Source organism: Nicotiana sylvestris, chromosome 1 (assembly GCF_000393655.2).
Source record: "Nicotiana sylvestris chromosome 1, ASM39365v2, whole genome shotgun sequence".
Classification (NCBI taxonomy): domain Eukaryota; kingdom Viridiplantae; phylum Streptophyta; class Magnoliopsida; order Solanales; family Solanaceae; genus Nicotiana; species Nicotiana sylvestris.
The window spans coordinates 156,191,399-156,210,096 of NC_091057.1; the positions used below are offsets into that span (position 1 = coordinate 156,191,399).

The 18,698-nt window shown below is 37.0% G+C and overlaps 1 protein-coding gene across 1 annotated transcript; it reads right to left on the minus strand.

Moving 5' to 3' along the window:
- Window positions 1-16,660: 16,660 nt before the first annotated feature.
- Window positions 16,661-18,441, minus strand: LOC104219897 (desiccation protectant protein Lea14 homolog). The gene is made up of 2 exons (XM_009770666.2): window positions 18,180-18,441; window positions 16,661-17,071 (listed from the first exon to the last, which is right to left on the minus strand). Exons 1-2 carry the CDS (start codon window positions 18,383-18,385, stop codon window positions 16,771-16,773), a joined length of 507 nt encoding a protein of 168 aa, XP_009768968.1. The 5' UTR covers window positions 18,386-18,441; the 3' UTR covers window positions 16,661-16,770.
- Between the last annotated feature and the right edge of the window lie 257 nt (window positions 18,442-18,698).

Consider the following 18,698-nt stretch of genomic DNA (forward strand, 5'->3'; position numbering starts at 1 on the left):
GGAGTTATAACCCTTGGTTTTACTTATGGTAGGTTTTGAGATATTTTATAGTAAATATTATGTTTTTGGAAAATAATTGGTCTTTAATCTTTGTTGGTTACAAAGTAACTACATTTGAAATTGTAGTTATCTCTTTTAAGTTTAAATAATTGTTGCTGCTGTTTTGAGCTCACATGAGTTATGCCATATTTGAAAGTCGTGAACCAAAAGACCAGATGCATAATAGGTTTGTGAATTGCATTGAATGCATTTTCACCCTTAATCATATAAATAAGTTGAATGATGACTTCGACATTTCTTTTGTCACATAGCGTGACCTTCAACGAATCTTGTAAGAAGTTAGAAAAATAAATTGACTTATGAATATTAGTATAATACTGTAGGCATAATTAAATTATTACAACTACGAGCACGGTTCCCGTGACGTGATTGTGATAACTAGTTTTTAAATTAGATTAAAAATAGGAGCACCTTTAGTTTTCGTTTAAAATATATAACCCTTTTTCTTAAAATAATTGAGGTGTGTCATGCCAAACAAAAATGACAATTGCATGGGTCTCGTTTAATTAATTTTGATTTAATCCTTAGAACTCGAAGCGTGCCATTTAGTTGAATTTTCATGGCCCTTACAAACTTGAAAACGCGTAGTTGCTTTAGGCGCGTATTTTAATAATCTACTTTCCTAAACTCGGGTGCGCATTTATGTGACCCAAATCCAAAACTCAACAATGTTAGATAAAATATGTTTAGGACCGCGGGTGCATTTATGTGACGTGGTTCAAGGCGTGTTTTAATAACGTTGCAATCTTCTTAAAAATGAATAAAAGCGGTTAATAAGTTAAAATTAAACTATAGGCTAAAACATGTGTTAAAATCAGATAATAGGCCAATTATAATAGTTGAGCGACCGTGCTAGAACCACGAAACTCGGGAATGCCTAACACCTTCTTTCGGTTCAACAGAATTCCTTACCCGGATTTCTGTGTTCGCGGACTGTAATACAGAGTCAACTTTTCCTCGACTTGGGATTTGAACCGGTGGTTTGGGACATCTTAAATTATCCCATGTGGTGACTCTGAATCTTTAAATAAAATAATCCTATTTTGGTTGTCACTTTAAGTTGGAAAAAACTTTCTTATACCCTTCCGAGTGTAGGTAAAAAGGAGATGTGACAGCTCTAGCGACTCTGCTGGGGATCGAACCCAGAATCTCTGGTTCAGAGTTCAGAATTCGAGCTTAGATGAATTGTTATATTTGGCTTTATTTATTATCTGATTTTATTACATGTTTGGGCCTAATGTGCTAAATTTTGCTTTTATCGCTTTGATATTATCTGAACTGTATATAAACTGCTACGAAACCCCTCTCTTCTCTCTTCCGAGGAGTGCACGTTGGTCGTGATTTCTTTCTGTTAGTGTCATATCCCAAATAGAATGAGGTTCGGACAAGTTGCAAAGTTGGATGATCTTTTGGTTATCGGTATGCAACCCCCCCCCCGGTTCGAGTTGTCCGCTCGGGTAAGCCAGGTCTAGAACAATAATCTAGGTTTTAAACCTAGTATAACAAAGCCTCATGTCGGATCCCTAGTAGGAACGCTTGTTAGCATCATGGGCATTTTGACTTTGGGAACTCAACACAAGGGTTGGTCCGTCTAGGACAGATGTACCCAAAATAACTGACCATCTTGATGCATCCTATGTGCTACATGTTGCATTTCTTCAAGGGTAAAAGGGTCATTTGGCGGACCAATGATAATTAAGGGCAACTGAAAAAGAAAAAGAAAAAGAAAAAAGGTTGAAGTGTGAAGATAAAGCGAGTGGGGCCCGATTATGTTTTTTGTCACATTCTTGTTAAAAAAAGAGAGCTTGAAAATTCAAAAAAAAAAGATATTTTGCATTTTTTCATCATTTTCCGTAAATCAAAAAATCAAAAAAAGAAAAAGAAAAAAAATCCAAAAAGAAGTTACATGTCTCATCATTTTTTTAAAAAAAAATATGTTTTCTCTAAATTAGTTGTTTTTTTTAATTCTCGCTCGTATCCAATCTGCCTGAACTACGCATACCTGATTCACGTCTTTCGGGGCAGGATACGTAGGCAACCCACATAGGGTCTGGTCTTCCTAGTAAATCTTAGGTTCTTGGCTTTACAGGGTCTTAGCCAATTTTTGCACTTCTAGCCATCTTTTGGCAAATAAGTCATTTTGCAAAAATAGCCTAAATCATGTCTTGCATATTTCCAACAGGAATGGTTATTATCTCACATAGCACTCTAGGTCTTTAACCTATGTGGTTTTAATCTTCTCATACAGGCGTGGATTTACTTATCGGAGTTTGAGCAGGACAGAGCCCCAGGACAGCTGGTCAGGATCGCTCATTCAGGAGTGGATTAAAAGAAGATTTTATTTTCTTTTTATGTTTTGAGTTTGTTAATTTATTTTATGTCGTCTTTTATCTTTTAGTTTTGTATAGTAATGTCGAATTTTATTATTATTGTACTTTCTATTTTGCATTAGAATACTAATTGTAGGAATGAAAAAAAAAGTATTTTGGAGGTGGTTTTTCCTTTAGGCAATTAATATCTAAGACTTAAATAAAAATTATTTTTATATTTCCTTTACTATATTAGGACCAAAATTCAAAAAAAATCTTTTTAGTACCTTTTAAAAGTTTTCAAGAAAGAAAACAAAGCATAAAATATATGCTCGTTAAGCTTGAGTTTGCAATAGGCTATAGAACATTAAGTCTAGAAAATTCAAAAAAAAAATAGATTTGTTTCTTTTATTCCTCTTTTCTTATAAGAATAGTCCTTAATGTAAAAAAAAAAGAGAAAAGAATGTTAGTTTGTTTACTTTATTCCCGTTCTTCCAGAACTATGCAAAGATCTGATTCATGCAGCGTCATGATACGTAGGCAACCCACATAAGGTTCGATCGAATGATTTTTTTTACTGTTAAAAGAAAAAAAAGGAAAAAGGAAAAAAAAAGAGAAAAAGAGATGAAATTGTGGGATGAGAGGAAATAAAAGAGTGAAATTAGAAAAAGAGGAAGGAAAATGATCTAGCAAGTGCTAGAAAAGCAAAGAAAAGAGAGGATTGAAATGAACAAATTGGGATGATGCCAACTGACCTTCGTACCCTCGAAGTCATTTTAGAACCGATAATTGTGGCTAGGTGCATTGCATATAAAGTGAGATTATCTTATGTTAAATGTCCTAACGCTAATATGATGACTTCATCTTGTTATATTCATAGCAGAAGGGTGGTTGGTTTGTGGTTTTAAAGTGGTAACTTTTCTCTACAACATAAAGTCAAAAGGCAATGACAGACAACAACAGAACTGAGTTGGTTGATACCGGTGCTCGAAAGCAGTTGGTTGAACAGGACAATGGGTTGGTTGAAGAGGTAAAGATATTAAAACAATACATGGCTGACATGCATTAGGCTTGGATGACTGGAAGGCGCCACCACCTAGCTTCCTAGATGCTGTCCTTACCCAAACTCCGAACACAATGCCAGATGATCCTCCATACTATCCAGATCCACCCTCTTATCTCCAAGCTTATGATGCCCAATATTACCCCGCAGAGGTTGCCCACAAGGTTCCCTACTCATACAAACAGGGCCCCAAGGATGAGCCTCATGTTGAAAATTAAAGGTTCACAGGAAGAAAAGGGAAAGATGGGGCACCCAGGAGGCTGAAAGGCATAGAACAGTTCTTAAAGAACAAGCAAGGAATGGGAGACCAGGGAAGCATGGCTTATAAAGAACTATCTGTGTCCCCTGACGCTTGCCTGCCCGCGGGGTGTAAAGTGCCAAAATTTAACTTGTATGATGGGTGTGGAGATCCGATAGCCCACCTGAGAGTTTATTGTCGTGAAATGAGAAGTGTTGGAGAGAAATATGACTTGTTGATGACACATTTCAGTAAGAGCTTGACTGGGGCAGCTTTGGAATGGCATAATCATCAAGATGTCGGTAGGTGGCCTACATTGGGTGACATGGCTTAAGATTTTGTTCGATATTTTCAATACAAATTAGGCATTACCCTAGATCGCTCCTCCCTATCTAAAATGGAAAAGAAGCCAGAGGAAAGCTTTAGGGAGTTTGGGTTCAAATGGAGGGAGCAAGTTGCTCGAGTCAGTCCCCCGATTGGTGGAGAAGAAATGGTTGAGCTTTTCCTACAAGCCCAGGGGCCCACCTACTTTAGTCATTTGATCCGTCCTTGGGTAAGCCTTTCAATGATGTGTTAAAAATGGGGGATATGGTATAAGAGGAAATCAAGTCAGGCAAAATCATGAGTTGTTCGAAAAATATTCAGAACATCCCAGTAAGCTTGGGTGGAAGAAAGAGAAACAGAGAAGATGATCCAATGGGCTTTCTCGATCAATACTTCCAGCCTCGACATCATCCCCGTGGATATCCTTATGCACCAGATGATCCTCCCCAATACCACTTCTCTCCACAGAACTCCCAAAGTCGTACATCACTCTCCCAGTATCCAACTCCACAAAATACCTATCTACCTCCATGAGCCTATCGAAAACCCCCTAGATCAGGTTTTCGGCCTAATCAAGCCTTTAAGAACGAGAGGTTACGGAAGAATAAGACCTTCACTCCATTGGGAGAGTCATATGCCAGTCTGTTCCAGAGGCTACAGAAATTGGACATGTTGAAGCCGACCCGGATAAAAATGTCAGATCCTCTTCCAAATAAGTTTGATTTTTCTCAAAGGTGCGCATATTGCTCGGATGCCCCGGGGCATGACATAGAGAGGTGTTGGAACCTGAAGAATACGATTCAGAAGCTTATTGATGCAGGCGACATTGTCGTGCAAAATCCAGATGCAGCAGACACTAGCCAAAGTCCATCGCCTGTGCATAATGAGACGCATATGGTGGGTATGGTTTATTTTGAAAAGGAATGTGAGAATTCATTTGGGTGCCTCGGAGGTCCACGTGCTACTAATCTTTTAGCGCTATCAGGGGTTGATCTTAAGAACGAGCCGGCAAAAGGAACCCAAAATCAATTTGTTAAGAACAATGTGATGAAGACTTGTGGAGGTCTTAGTATTGCTGATGCACAATTCAGTGGCTAAGATACCGCGCTTGGTAATTGGAAAGACGCTCCATTTCTTGGTCAGTTGGAGAGGAGCTTTTGGTGGTTTAGTTTGTTGTCATTTCTGTTGTTCGGGTTATTGCAGGGTTGTAATCCGGATATCGTCTTGTGACTCAAATCCTTCTATCCTTTATTTTGTCTAGTTCCTTTAGTAAAATTATCTCACTTAGTGTTTTCTAGGTTTGTTCTAGGTTTGTAACCCCAGTTTAGTTTGTCTGTTTTGTTGTCCAAACCCTTTCACCATCTGTCTAATGCAACTTTCTGTTTTCTGTTATTTCTAGTCATTTTGTTTAGTTCTCTTTTCCTTTTATAGTCCTTTTCCTATTGACTCTAGTGACATGACATGCACGCGTAATTCTCAGCCTGGTTTTAAAAGTCAGTTTAGTCACGAAGAAATGAAACAATGTTGAAGATGTAGGGACATTGGAGGGAAATAAGTGAAGGCATTTTGAGAACACTTCAAGCCCGAATTGTGTGAAACTGGGGCAGGTAGAACATAAAAATACACTATTGGAATGCATCATGCTGCATCAGGTGAAGATAATGGCAAGTTTGCCCCAAATTTGTAGGGGGCCGTTCGTGGTAATGAGAGTGAGGGTGTTGTCCAATGGGGCTTGGTAATTAACAGATGTAGAAGGCCAATGCGTGGATATGGTTATCAAGTGTAGTGCAATCAAAAGATGTTAAAAATGTTTTCCTTGATTTGTTTAAATTGTGTAGTTTGCACTTGGAATGTTTTGGAGATTGGAATGACGAAGGCATTTTGTTCTGCTATCTAAACATTTTATCCTTTGTTACCCCCTTTGAGCCTTATTTATTTTCTTTCATACCCCTCTTTCGGGATCAGTAGCAAATATCAGAAACACCAGCGTGAAAGATAAGTAAAAGAAGAAGAGAAAAAGAGAAAAAGAAAGAGAGAAAAAAAAGAATAAAAGAGAAAGAAAAGAAGAAAAACAACAAAAAGAGAAAAAGAAAGCAAAAGAAGAATGAAAAGAAAGAGAAAAGAGAAAATCACAACAACAAAGTAATTCTTATGTCATGAACTACGTTCGACCTGATTCCTTTTAAGGATACGTAGGCAGCCTCACGGTTCGGTCTCATCGAAATAAAAATCCAAAAGTCCCCAAGCAAGAAACTGGGGCAGAAGTTGTGGTTGTTGTAGGAAATCTGATTCTGAAAGTTGTAAGTTTGAACCCATTTGAATTGTTCTGAGCCTTTTATACCTTCTGATTCTGAGCCTTTTATACCTTTTCTTTCTAATCCCGTCCAAAAGCCCATGTTGCGGTCCAAAGAAAGACCTTCTAATCAGTCTTTGAGAGATGTCAGGTCGAGCAAATAGAGTTGATTCATATCAGGGGCAGCACTCTGGTCCAAGCAGGAAAAATAATGAAAATGAGAGAGTCTTATCGGTGAAAACCCTCACAGGCACCGTAAGGCGATGGGAGCTGAGAGAAATCAAAATGAGAGAGTCTTATTCGTGGAAACCTTCACGGGCACCGTAAGGCGATGAAAGCAGAGAGAAATAAAAAATGAGAGAGTCTTATTAGTGAAAACCTTCACGGACACCTTGAGGCGACTGTAAGTTGAGAAAAAGAACAAAACGAGCGAGGCTTGATGGTGAAAACCCCTCGGGCACTACATGTCGAATAAGGATTGTGAATCAGATTGGATAATCAGAGCATGGAAGCTCAGTTTCACGGTTTGGGGTATAATAGGAGTTGAACATCAGACCTGCTTGACAGTATAGGCCACAAGTGCATGTCACGGTCACTAGAGTTGGTGTCCACATCTGATAGGTTTCTACTTTGTAGATTTCTTGTTAGGAATCATCTCTTTTCATTGTCCTTTACTCTGTTCCTTTTTGTCTTGTTTACTTCCTCTTCCTGAGTCTATGCGGTTAGAACAAGTGAGAAATGACTTCAAAATTTGTCACCAGCTGTCCAATTGCACAAAACGGGGTCTGGCTAACACATCAAATGTCATAAGTCAGAAAAGAACAACAAGCGCATTGAGCTGGTAATAATCAACATGATTTGGGATACTTGTGAAATACAAAGGTTTGGTACATATCAATTCAGGAATAATGCAACAAGATGGAGGGTGTTAGGTGAACGAATCAAAGGTATTTTCGGTGAAACACAGAGGTTTGGTATATATCAATTCATGAACAATGCAGCAGATGGAGGGTGTAGGGTGAACGGATCAAAGGTATTTTCTGTGATAAGATTAACAAAGAAAGTGGTTAACCAGTGACATGCAAGGTATTCCAAGCAGAAATCAAAGTTATCATGGCAAGTGAAGGAGCAATAGACCTCAAGGCCAATGCGGTGGGTTAAGTCAGGAAAGAACAGCATGCACATTGAGTGGACGGTAATTGACGTTCTTTGGGATTCATGTGAGACACAAAGGTTGGTAAATGTCAGTTCATGAGTAATGCAACAGATAGAGGGTATTGGGTCTGAACGGAGAAGAGGTATTTTCTGTGATAAGGATGGCAGAGAAAGTGATTAGTCAAGGAACAAGCAAGGTCTTCGGGTGAAAATCAGTTATCATGAGAAGTGAAGGAGCAGTCGCCCTCAAAGTCAAGGCCACAAACCAACCACCATATTTTAAACTGAAAAGATTTTTATTTGATCTGAAACAGGGGCAGAAATTTTTGGTTGTTCCGGAGAAATCCTCCGCTGGGGAAAGGCAAGCACCAGACAGGTTTGACTTGTGATTTTTAGGACCCGCCCGGATAATAGGATTTAATTTGAAATTCTCAGTACCCTCCTAGAAAATGGGACTTAGTTTAAAATTCAAACAATCGTGAGTAGCATAATCTAGCATAAATGTACCCCAAAGGAATATAAGTTGGCTTAAAAGTTTGCATGTTTGAGATAGAATCCAATTAGGAGTTTTCAGGACCCTCCTAGAAAATGGGACCTAGTTTAAAATTCAAAAATAGCATAATCTAGCACAAGTATACCCCAAGGATAGAAGATGGTTTCAAAGTTTGCATGTTCAAGATAGGATTCAATCAGGAATTTTCAGGATCCTCCTGAATAATAGGACTTAGTTTTAAGATCCCAATTAGATAACAACATTTAGCGTAAGTTTTGTTGTAGGGTAGTATAATTCAGCCGTAAAAGTTGTCACTCTTAAGATATGACTTGATGTTTGATTTTCAGGACCCTCCTAGATAATAGGATTTAGTTTTTAAATCTTCAGGACCCTCCTGGATAATGGTATTTAGTTTTTAATTTTTCAGGACCCTCCTGGATAATAGGATTTAATTTTAAAAAGTTTTTAGGACCCTCCTGGATAATGGGATTTAGTTTTTAAATTCTCAGGACCCTCATGGATAATAGGATTTAATTTAAAATTCTCAGGACCCTCCTGGATAATGGGATTTAGTTTTTAAATCTTTAGGACCCTCCTGGATAATGGGATTTAGTTTTTAAGTTTTCAGGACCCTCCTGGATAATAGGATTTAGTTTTTAAATTCTCAGGACCCTCATGGATAATGGGTTTTAATTTAAAATTTTCAGGACCCTCCTGGATAATGGGATTTAATTTTAAAATTCTCAGGACCCTCCTAGATAATGGGATTTAGTTTTTAAATCTTCAGGACCCTCCTGGATCATGGGATTTAGTTTTTAAATTTTTAGGACCTTCATGGATAATGGGATTTAATTTTAAAAAAGTTTTCAGGACCCTCCTCGATAATGGGATTTAGTTTTAAATTCTCAGTACCCTCCTGGATAATGGAATTTAATTTTAAAATTCTCAGGACCTTCCTGGATAATGGGATTTAATTTTAAAATTCTCAGGACCCTCCTGGATAATGGGATTTAATTTTAAAGGTTCTCAGGACCCTCCTGGATAATAGGATTTAATTTTAAAGGTTCTCAGGACCCTTCTAGATAATGGGATTTAATTTTAAATTTTCAGAACTCTCCTGGATAATGGGATTTAATTTAAAATTCTGAGGACCAACCTGGATAATGGGATTTAGTTTTTAAGTTTTCAGGACCCTCCTGGATAATGGGATTTAGTTTTTAAATTTTCAAGACCTCCTGGATAATGGGATTTAATTTAAAATTCTCAGGACCCTCCTGGATAATGGGATTTAATTTTAAAAAGTTTTCAGGACCCTCCTGGATAATGGAATTTAATTTTAAAGGTTCTCAGGACCCTCCTGGATAATGGGATTAAGTTTTTAAATTCTCAGGACCCTCCTGGATAATGAGATTTAGTTTTAAGTTTTCAAGACCCTCCTGGATAATGGGATTTAATTTTTTGTTGTCAAGACCCTCCTGGATAATAGGATGTAGTTTAAGACTTTCTTAGATAACAAGATGTGGCAGGAGTAATACCTTTAGAAGATATGATTTAGATTTTTAAAACCGTCATTTAACTAGGAGTTTTTAGGACCCTCTTGGATAATGGGATTTAGCTTTCAAATTTATAGAGATATTTGGTAACATAATTCAATTAACACTCATGGATGCGCCCAACACCAAACTGGGGCAAAAGTTTTCTTTGTTTGTCTTTGTCTATTTTGTGGAAATCAGGCGTCCACCTGGAAAATAAGGGAATATGTTTCAAATTCAGCAATTAGGCGCCCACCTGGAAAACAAGGGAATACATTTTAAGTTCAGTAATCAGGCGCCCACCTAGAGAACAAGGGAATACATTTTTAAGTTCAGCAATCAGGCGCCCACCTGGAGAACAAGGGAATACATTTCAAGTTTCGGTAATTAGTCGCCCACCTAGAGAACATGAGAATACATTTTCAAGATCAGCAATCAGGCGCTCACCTGGAGAACTAGGGAATACATTGTTCAAAGTTTAGTAATCAGGCGCCCACCTGGAAAATAAGGGAATACATTTCAAGTTTAGCAATCAGGCGCCCACCTGGAGAACAAGGGAATACATTCAAGTTTCAGCAATCAAGCGTCCACCTGGAGAAAGGAAAACATCTCAGATTACAATTCAAGGCGGCAACAAGGGGATTCCATCAGGAGAATACCAGTCAACAAGGCAACAAAAACCACAAGAGCAAGTCTGAAGATATAGATGGAATTTTGTAATGCATAGATCATAGTCTAGTCTAGCTTCTATTCATTTTATCATGGTGTAATAAGGGGGTTCAATAAGCAGTAGCAGCAGCAACAACAACAGTGAAATCACAGCTTCATGGTAGTCCCAGCTATCAAAACTTCCCGAACTACAATGACCTGATTCCTTTATAGCCAAAGAAATGTAGGCAACCTCGAAAAAAAGGTGCAGTCAAATCTTTCAAAAATGCTTCCCACGGAGTATTCAAACTGGCAAAATTCGCTCGTATCCGCTCACTTTATCTTTGCACGAAAACACTTTGGGTTTTCGAGCAAAGAGGGGCAGCTGTGAGCACGTGATTTTTGCCCTACATGAAAATAACTCCTAAAAAATAGACCAAAAATAATTTCTATTAATTTTAGGAATTTTTCTTTATTTATTTGCATTTCATGCATTTTTAACATTTTTTTTAATCATAAAAAAGATTGTCATTTTAACATATTTATTTTTAGTCTTTAAAATTAGCATTTTTCTTTAGTTTTAAGTTAATTAGTTGTTTTAATGTTAAAAAACTAATAAATAAAGAATTTTAATTTTTATAAAAATAGATAATTTAGGATTTTTAATTAGAAAAAAGGAAAAGGAAAAGAAAATGAAAAGCCTGATCTTTGGGCCATTTTAATTTGATTTTACCCGAGCCCAAATCAATTTCACCCACTACTTAGCTGAACCCAACCAAATCAATCCCAATACCCTCTTGGCTCACACTATATTTTTATAAAAAAGCAAGACCTAGAGAAACAGGGAGATTTTTTTTATACCGCTACCATTAAAAAAACGACTCATTTACAGGGTTCCCTTCTTCTTCTTATCGATTTTTCTAAAAAAAACAAAGAAAAATGTAGCTAAGTACCTAAACTCCATAGCCATTTCCCTTTCCCCCACAAAATATCCCCATGTCGCACACCATCAGAAAGGAGAACGACTGCTTCTCCTCCAAAATAGCAGCGGCCGTCCAAATTTCTACTGCTTTGGTCATGGCAGAAATTGTTCCAGTTTGATTTCGGATTCAGAAGAGAAGCTACGATTTGTTGTGTCTACTTTCGTTTAGCTCTCGTTTTCCCTTCACTTTTATTTGATTATTCAAGTTTATCTCTATTGCTGTTTAGAGGTATGTATCTCGATCTGGAAATATAATGGTTGTTTGGATATTCATTTGCTATAAATCTGCTTAAATTGCAATGATATGGTATGATGTTTGGTTAAAATCCGATTCTCAATTTTTTTCGGAATTAGTCTGACTGTAGGTTTGTTTTTTTGTGCTTTTCTTTTTCTTTCTGTGCTCCACAACTATGTTCAGTTTTACTAGTTTTGTGATGTCCTTATAAATTTTTGTATTCATCAAATACTGATCAGAATTTTAATGGCTTGAACTTTTCGTGTTTTTAATGCGAGAACGAAAAGTCGTGAAAAGAGATACGTGTTCCTCTTTCTGTTTTTTTTAAGAGGAGTTATAACCCTTGGTTTTACTTATGGTAGGTTTTGAGATATTTTATAGTAAATATTTTGTGTTTGGAAAATAATTGGTCATTAATATTTGTTGGTTACAAAGTAACTATATTTGAAATTGTAGTTATCTCTTTTAAGTTTAAATAATTGTTGTTGCTGGTTTGAGCTCACATGAGTTATGCCATATTTGAAAGTCGTGAACCAAAAGACCAGATACACAATGGGTTTGTGAATTGCATTGAATGCATTTTCACCCTTAATCATATAAATAAGTTGAATGATGACTTCGACATTTCTTTTGTCACATAGCGTGACCTTCAACGAATCTCGTAAGAAGTTAGAAAAACAAATTGACTTATGAATATTAGTATAATACTGTAGGCGTAATTAAATTACTACAACTACGGGCACAGTTCCCGTGACGTGGTTGTGATAACTAGTTTTTAAATTAGATTAAAAATAGGAGCACCTTTAGTTTGCCTTTAAAATATATAACCCTTTTCTTAAAATAATTGAGGTGCGTCATGCCAAACAAAAATGACAATTGCATGGCCCTCGTTTAATTAATTTTGATTTAATCCTTAGAACTCGAAACGTGCCATTTAGTTGAATTTTCATGGCCCTTGCAAACTTGAAAACGCGTAGTTGCTTTAGGCGCGTATTTTAATAATCTACTTTCCTAAACTCGGGTGCGCATTTATGTGACCCAAATCCAAAACTCAACAATGTTAGATAAAATATGTTTAGGACCGCGGGTGCATTTATGTGACGTGGTTCAAGGCGTGTTATAATAACGTTGCAATCTTCTCAAAAATGAATAAAAGCGGTTAATAAGTTAAAATTGAACTATAGGCTAAAACATGTGTTAAAATTAGATAATAGGCAAATTATAACAGTTGAGCAATCGTGCTAGAACCACTGAACTCGGGAATGCCTAACACCTTCTCCCGGGTTAACAGAATTCCTTACCCGGATTTTTGTATTCGCAGACTGTAATACAGAGTCAACCTTTTCCTCGACTCGGGATTTGAATCGGTGACTTAGGACACCCTAAATTATCCCAAGTGGCGACTCTGAATCTTTAAATAAAATAATCTCGTTTCGGTTGTCACTTTAAGTTGGAAAAAACTCCTTTATACCCTTCCGCGTGTAGGTAAAAAGGAGGTGTGACAAGTTGTATGATAGACATATGTTATGATTTGAAGTCAAGCGAGTTGTGGAACAAAAGTTGGAAAAGGTCATCACAAGTTACATTCATAAATGTGTTGAAACTTAGGTCAAATGTAATTGCGATTTTCTCCCAATATACTTAGAGTTATGGGATGTTCCACCCATCAAATTGAATCTATATGAGTCTATTTTCTAACACATTAAACCTTTTATTAATACGACATCGGAGTAAAGAGATATATGCATTTTTGCAAAACTATGTAGGCTGCTAGGTGACAAGTAGGTGTGCCACCTACTTGGTTAAATGAGAGCCCAAAAAGAGGCAATTTCGGGTCAGCCAAGGAGCCCATTTAAGGTCTTACCTCCTGAAATATAAATCTCATCATACAACACAAATAACCAGCCCTAAACCTCTGCAAACTTACTCCGAAAAATTACCCACAAACCCTAATTGATTTTCTCTCCCTTTCAAGTTCTAATTGGGGGTAAAACCTAGAGTTTAAAGAACCAAGATAGGAGCTAAGTTATCCAACAAATAATGTATATTTACTGCTCTTTTTCATCAAGTTTTTCTGATAAAAATTCATGGTAAGTCATTCAATAGATGTAAGAACTCACGGGATGGTGATCGGAAGTCGTGAGTTCGAGTTATTCACTTGTAGTGGACTATTTTATGGACTGTTTTGTGTTGCTGTTGGGCTGCGTATTTTACTACTGTTTTCTGGAGTTTTGGAGGAGGAAGGGTGTGGAGAAACACCACATATATGCAGGGTGGAGGGCTGGTCGTTCGTTGTAACATTTTCAGGTTGTTTGACACTACTACGATGGTCGTTTTGTATATGAAGAGATTGGGGTGTGTTGGGCTGTTTTATAGTATTTTATAGTGTATATAAGGTTGAAAATAATGTATATATGTTGATAATGTTGTGTTCTTGTGACGTTGGTGTTATCTTGAATTTGGAGGAAGTAAGGATTATAGGGGAGATGCTGCCAGTTTTTACACAAAATAAACTTGTCATTCGTTGTGTGATAGTTGTACCTTTCATAACTTAAGGATAGTATTAATGCATTGCTGTATAATAAGGTGCGAAGAGGCGCGTTCAACTTGGTGATTTGAAAGATTGTGATAAGGTATGTTAAGGCTAAACCTTTCCTTCATTTTGGCATGATCCAGTAACTACATGTGTTTGATAACGAGACATAAAGAGAAGTTCATATTACTGAATTTATGTATATTTTCCTAGTCTCATAAGTTACAGCATTATCCCTTATCGGGACTTCATATTTAGTTTAGTTTTATCTTCTGTCGGCCAAGATAGCAGAGAGTGTATATATGTACAGTATTGCAGTATTTTTACCACCATCGAGCTATAATCGATGGGCAGGCCCCTATTGGGCAACCTCTGATCAGATGGTGAGTTATATACCAAGCCTACTATGGCCGAGCGCTTATGAGCGAGCCCAGAATAGCTGAGATATAGAGCCTAGTATGGTTGAGCGCCTATGAGCGAGCCTACTACAGCAGATCAGTTACACATACCAAACCTTATAAGGCCGGACATTTATTTTACTAACTATATTAAGAGAATTGAGCAAGTATCAGCAGGTAAGCATATCTTCACATCTTCATATTATCTTTGACTCCCAGTTACTTTAAGTTATTATATTATCAGTTCAGTTTCAGCTTTCCGTTGTCTTGTTACCTTACATACTCTGTACATTATTTCTTACTAACGTCCCTTTTGCAGGAGACGCTGCATTTCATGCCTGCAGGTCCTCATTGACAGTTGGACAGACCCTCCCAGCAGATAGAGTCAAACATCAGCTTGGTTGGTAAGCTCCACTTCTTTGGAGTTGCCAAGTCTAGACCTTGGAGTCTATTTTATATATACAAAGTTGATGGGTAGGTCGAGGCCTTGTCTCGATCATGGTAAAGTTCAGTTATATCTAGAGGCTTGTAGACGAGTCCTGTATAGTTTGTATATCAGTAGATGTTCAAGGCGGCATATATATATATATATGAGCTTTGGGTATGTTTACCCTACAGATGAGAAAGACGTTATTTTCAGACAATTCAGAATATGGCCTCATCGGCCTAAGTTGAGGGTTACCCCTCCAGAGTCCACAGTTATAGAGTGGTACGCTCGAGCCGAGTATGGCACCGGGTACCGGCCACGCCTACCCAGGTTTGGGGCATGACATGTTTCGACAAGGGTTTTCTTGATTTTAAAGTTGTCTGCAGTTGAGCAGTCCTCGGGGATGAACATTTTTAAGGGAGGCTCAGGGGCCGGTTCGTTGACTGCCACATCAGAAGCAGATGTCTCGAGGACGACTATATCGGGTGTGATCGATTCGATATCAACGATCAGTTGGGAAGAAGAGGAAGCAACTTGTTGAGTATTTAGATGTTTTAGCCATTGTTGTTTGAAGAAGTTTGAAAATTTAAGAAAAAATTTTGAAAGATAAAGTGTTGAGTATATTGATTTGGAGAAAATCTAGGTAAACACCTGAAAATTACTATGAAATCTTGAAGAACAAGGGTGAAGATATCAAAGTTTGAAGAAGGCTGATTATAGCTTGAGAGTTCGAGGGTAGAAGCTTGGTCGAAAAGTGAAAAAAGAACATATGGAAGCTTTTATAGAAAAAAGTTTGTGTTGCTTCACATTCAGAGTTAACCAAGCGATGGTTGACGCATGTTTGAAGTCAGAACGATGTGACTGATGGGACATTTCGATTCTTTGACGTTTCTGTTATAACGTATGGAGGAAGGAATCGGAGAACATCGATAGTTTCTCATCGTTTTTGGCAAACCTGCTCTCTGAAAAATAAGGGGACTATCTATATACGGGTAAAACCAGGAGTAATGAGCATCCTGATTCTCCAGTGGGGCCAACAAGGCAAATACATAACTAAAAGGAATCGAAGTCAAAGATAGGAGCCTTCACTATCAAGGCCCGAACACAACATTTTCCCTCAGAATCATCGAGACCATGCCTCCGGACTCGGTCCGAACTCCGAGACCTCGGGAAGCAATGCCAAACGACCATACACTGTTATCAAATTAAAGGACTGTGATATACGCGCCCAACCAGATATTACGGCGTAGATCTCGGCTCGTATCAACAGCATATCAGTAATTAACAAGAAGGAAGATTTTTACCTTTCTTAGGATTGTACTTAGGATAGAACACCTCTGCTATAAAGGCAGGTTTATTTATTCAGTGGACTTTCTGTAACACGCATCCCAAGGCAATATACATTTGTTTTCTATGCTTTTACAAGCTATTCAAAGTTCTTGATTCAGTTCATAAGTGTTAGCTCGGAACTGAAAGTAGGCTTCTAGTTAAGCTTTTAATCGAGCTCGACTCACTGTCATTACTGGTTTGACAATTTGATTTGTTCTGTATTTTGTCTGTTTATCTAACGTCATTAATTACTTGTATCGAATTAGTCCACATATCCTTAAAATCACGTATAAATTCAATTGTTATCCATTTTTAAGGTAATATTGTATTCTCTCTTTACAACGCCTCCTTGGTGAGGTTATTTTTGCTTTTGTAGATAAGTTCCTTAACAATTAGTGTCATATACTATCTTATTTTTCTTTTGAACTCGTAAATCAGATCTCATGTGATAACACGTTATCTACGGTGTAATAAATATTTAAGGTGAGACTATCACCTCCTTAATTAGAAGTTAGAACTACTTCTTTATCGCATTTATCTTTACCGTATAATGTGGTTTTGTTTATAAAAAATCTAGCTTCATGAATGAAGAAAAATACTTTTCAATATTTAACTAAACCAAAAACTGGGCACACTTCGAATCACACTGAATTCTAATTTTTTGGATTCTGAAACAAGATACAAACTTTATGTAGAACTTTTGAAGTAAAAAAACACATGAAATTACATATTAGATACCTATGCTACTACTTCATATCTCTTTAACCTTTTCTGTATCTTCTTTCTCCTCTTCTTCTCCACCCTTCCATAAATCGGACAATGTTGGAAGCTCGATCTCGCCACTATGAGAAAGGGGAATGGTGAAGTTGCCAATGACTGGAAGGTCAATGGTGAGACCCAATTCCAATGTATAGTCGATGTCCCAATCTGCACCAATATCCTTAGCCAAGCTAACTAGCACACTGTGAGGAACTTTCACTGGCACATCTAACATGGTTGTATCATCTGCCTTTATATTCCCTGGGTCTGGAATTGTTCCTGATACTATAACCCTGTATTCCATAATCAATTGATTCAAATATGATAAAAAATCAGTATATAGAAATATTTTCTGTTTGTCATATCAGTCAATGAATTATGTCTCAATCCTAGTATCCTACATTGGATGGTATTTGTAATTGGAAAATTCACCATCGATTAGCAAAATTTAAAATAAGACTAAAAGCTATAACATGCTAATTTTTAATAATAATTCCAATTATTGTCACCTATGTGGTTTGTAGGACGGATAGGTATGTCGTTGTATATTTGTAGTTGGACAAGTTAGATCTTTTGAGATTTATCAAATTTCATATAAAATTACACGTTATATTTCATTTATTAAAAGCCTGTTTGATTAAGTTTTGCACAAACTATGTCTTTTCCTAATTAATTTTTAGAGAGGCCCACTAAAAGGAAAATGACACTGTATAAGATAACCACTCTTAAAATAATAATCAAAAAAATATATTTTTTTGCGTGTATATATACGTTATATACAAATTTTATATACCTTTTTTGGTTACCATAAATAGTTTACGGCATATATTAAAAGTGGAAAAAAAGCCCAAAATTAAAAAGTAACATCATCCTTATCACTTAGATTCTTAGAGGCAAAGATGTAATCCCAGACTTTTCCCTTTTATACACTTTGTTTGTCAGCGTATATTCACGCACACAGTCATTTCCCTAAGAGAGAAAGTAAAACCCTTTCTCCTCTAAGAGATGGCCTCGTAGTTGAGGTATTCATGAAAGCAACAACCTGAAAATCTCAGGTGGGATTTCAATTAGTACAAAACTAGCAAGACGTGAGTTTTCTCTCTACTCTTGTGTGTGGTAGAATCACTTAGCCAGCATATGCCTATAAACTAGGTCAGTTAGCCAGTGAATTAGTCGAGATGAGTCCAAGGTGTACCTCAATATAACAAAAAAGTGGTAACAAAGAAAAGTAAAGTAAAACTTGCTTCTTATAGGAGTTTCTATAAATCTGAAAGGTGAAAACTGCATCAGGAAGTTAAGCTTGACCAACATGTAAAATTAACAAAGAGAAAAAGTAAATATTATACTTCAAAGCCAAATCTAGAATGATAAGAGGAGATTAATTTATATTATAGGAGTGACCTGCCGGAGCATTTAAGGGTGTAAGAGATCTGCATGATAGGTACGGGAACGGAGTAAGGGTTCTTCACTGCCACCTTAGCATGATATGAAATGCTGTCCATGCTCACTTTCTCCATATCCACGTCTGTTATGCTAGCCTCTGGTTTCTCCATGTTCACCACCTTCTCTGCCACGAAATTCTTCGCTTTGTCTATTAAACCGGCCATTGTTTTTGAATCAAAGAACTAAGAACTTTTTCAATATTACTTGATGAATCACTCTACGACTTTTTGAATATTAGTAAAGCGTCTATTTATAGGATGTGGTTCCGTGTGATAAAGACTTCGAGAGTTGACACGTAACAAGGTTACTCCTATCAAAGATATGATGTGGATACCTCTTTTTTTTTTAACAAGAAAAATTTGTAATGCCGACACCACTACACGTGATGGTCGGTATCTTGAGCCCGTGTCCAAGGTTTGATCGCATCATTCATGGATATCTATCACTTCAAAAATAATTACGTACGTACTACTCTTT

Excerpts from the sequence above, each read along its gene's own strand:
- LOC104219897 (XM_009770666.2), bottom strand. The coding sequence starts at position 18,385 with ATGGCCGGTTTAATAGACAAAGCGAAGAATTTCGTGGCAGAGAAGGTG. Across the intron at positions 17,072-18,179 it reads ACCCTTAAATGCTCCGGCAG|GGTTATAGTATCAGGAACAA; the intron begins GTCACTCCTATA and ends TATGGAATACAG.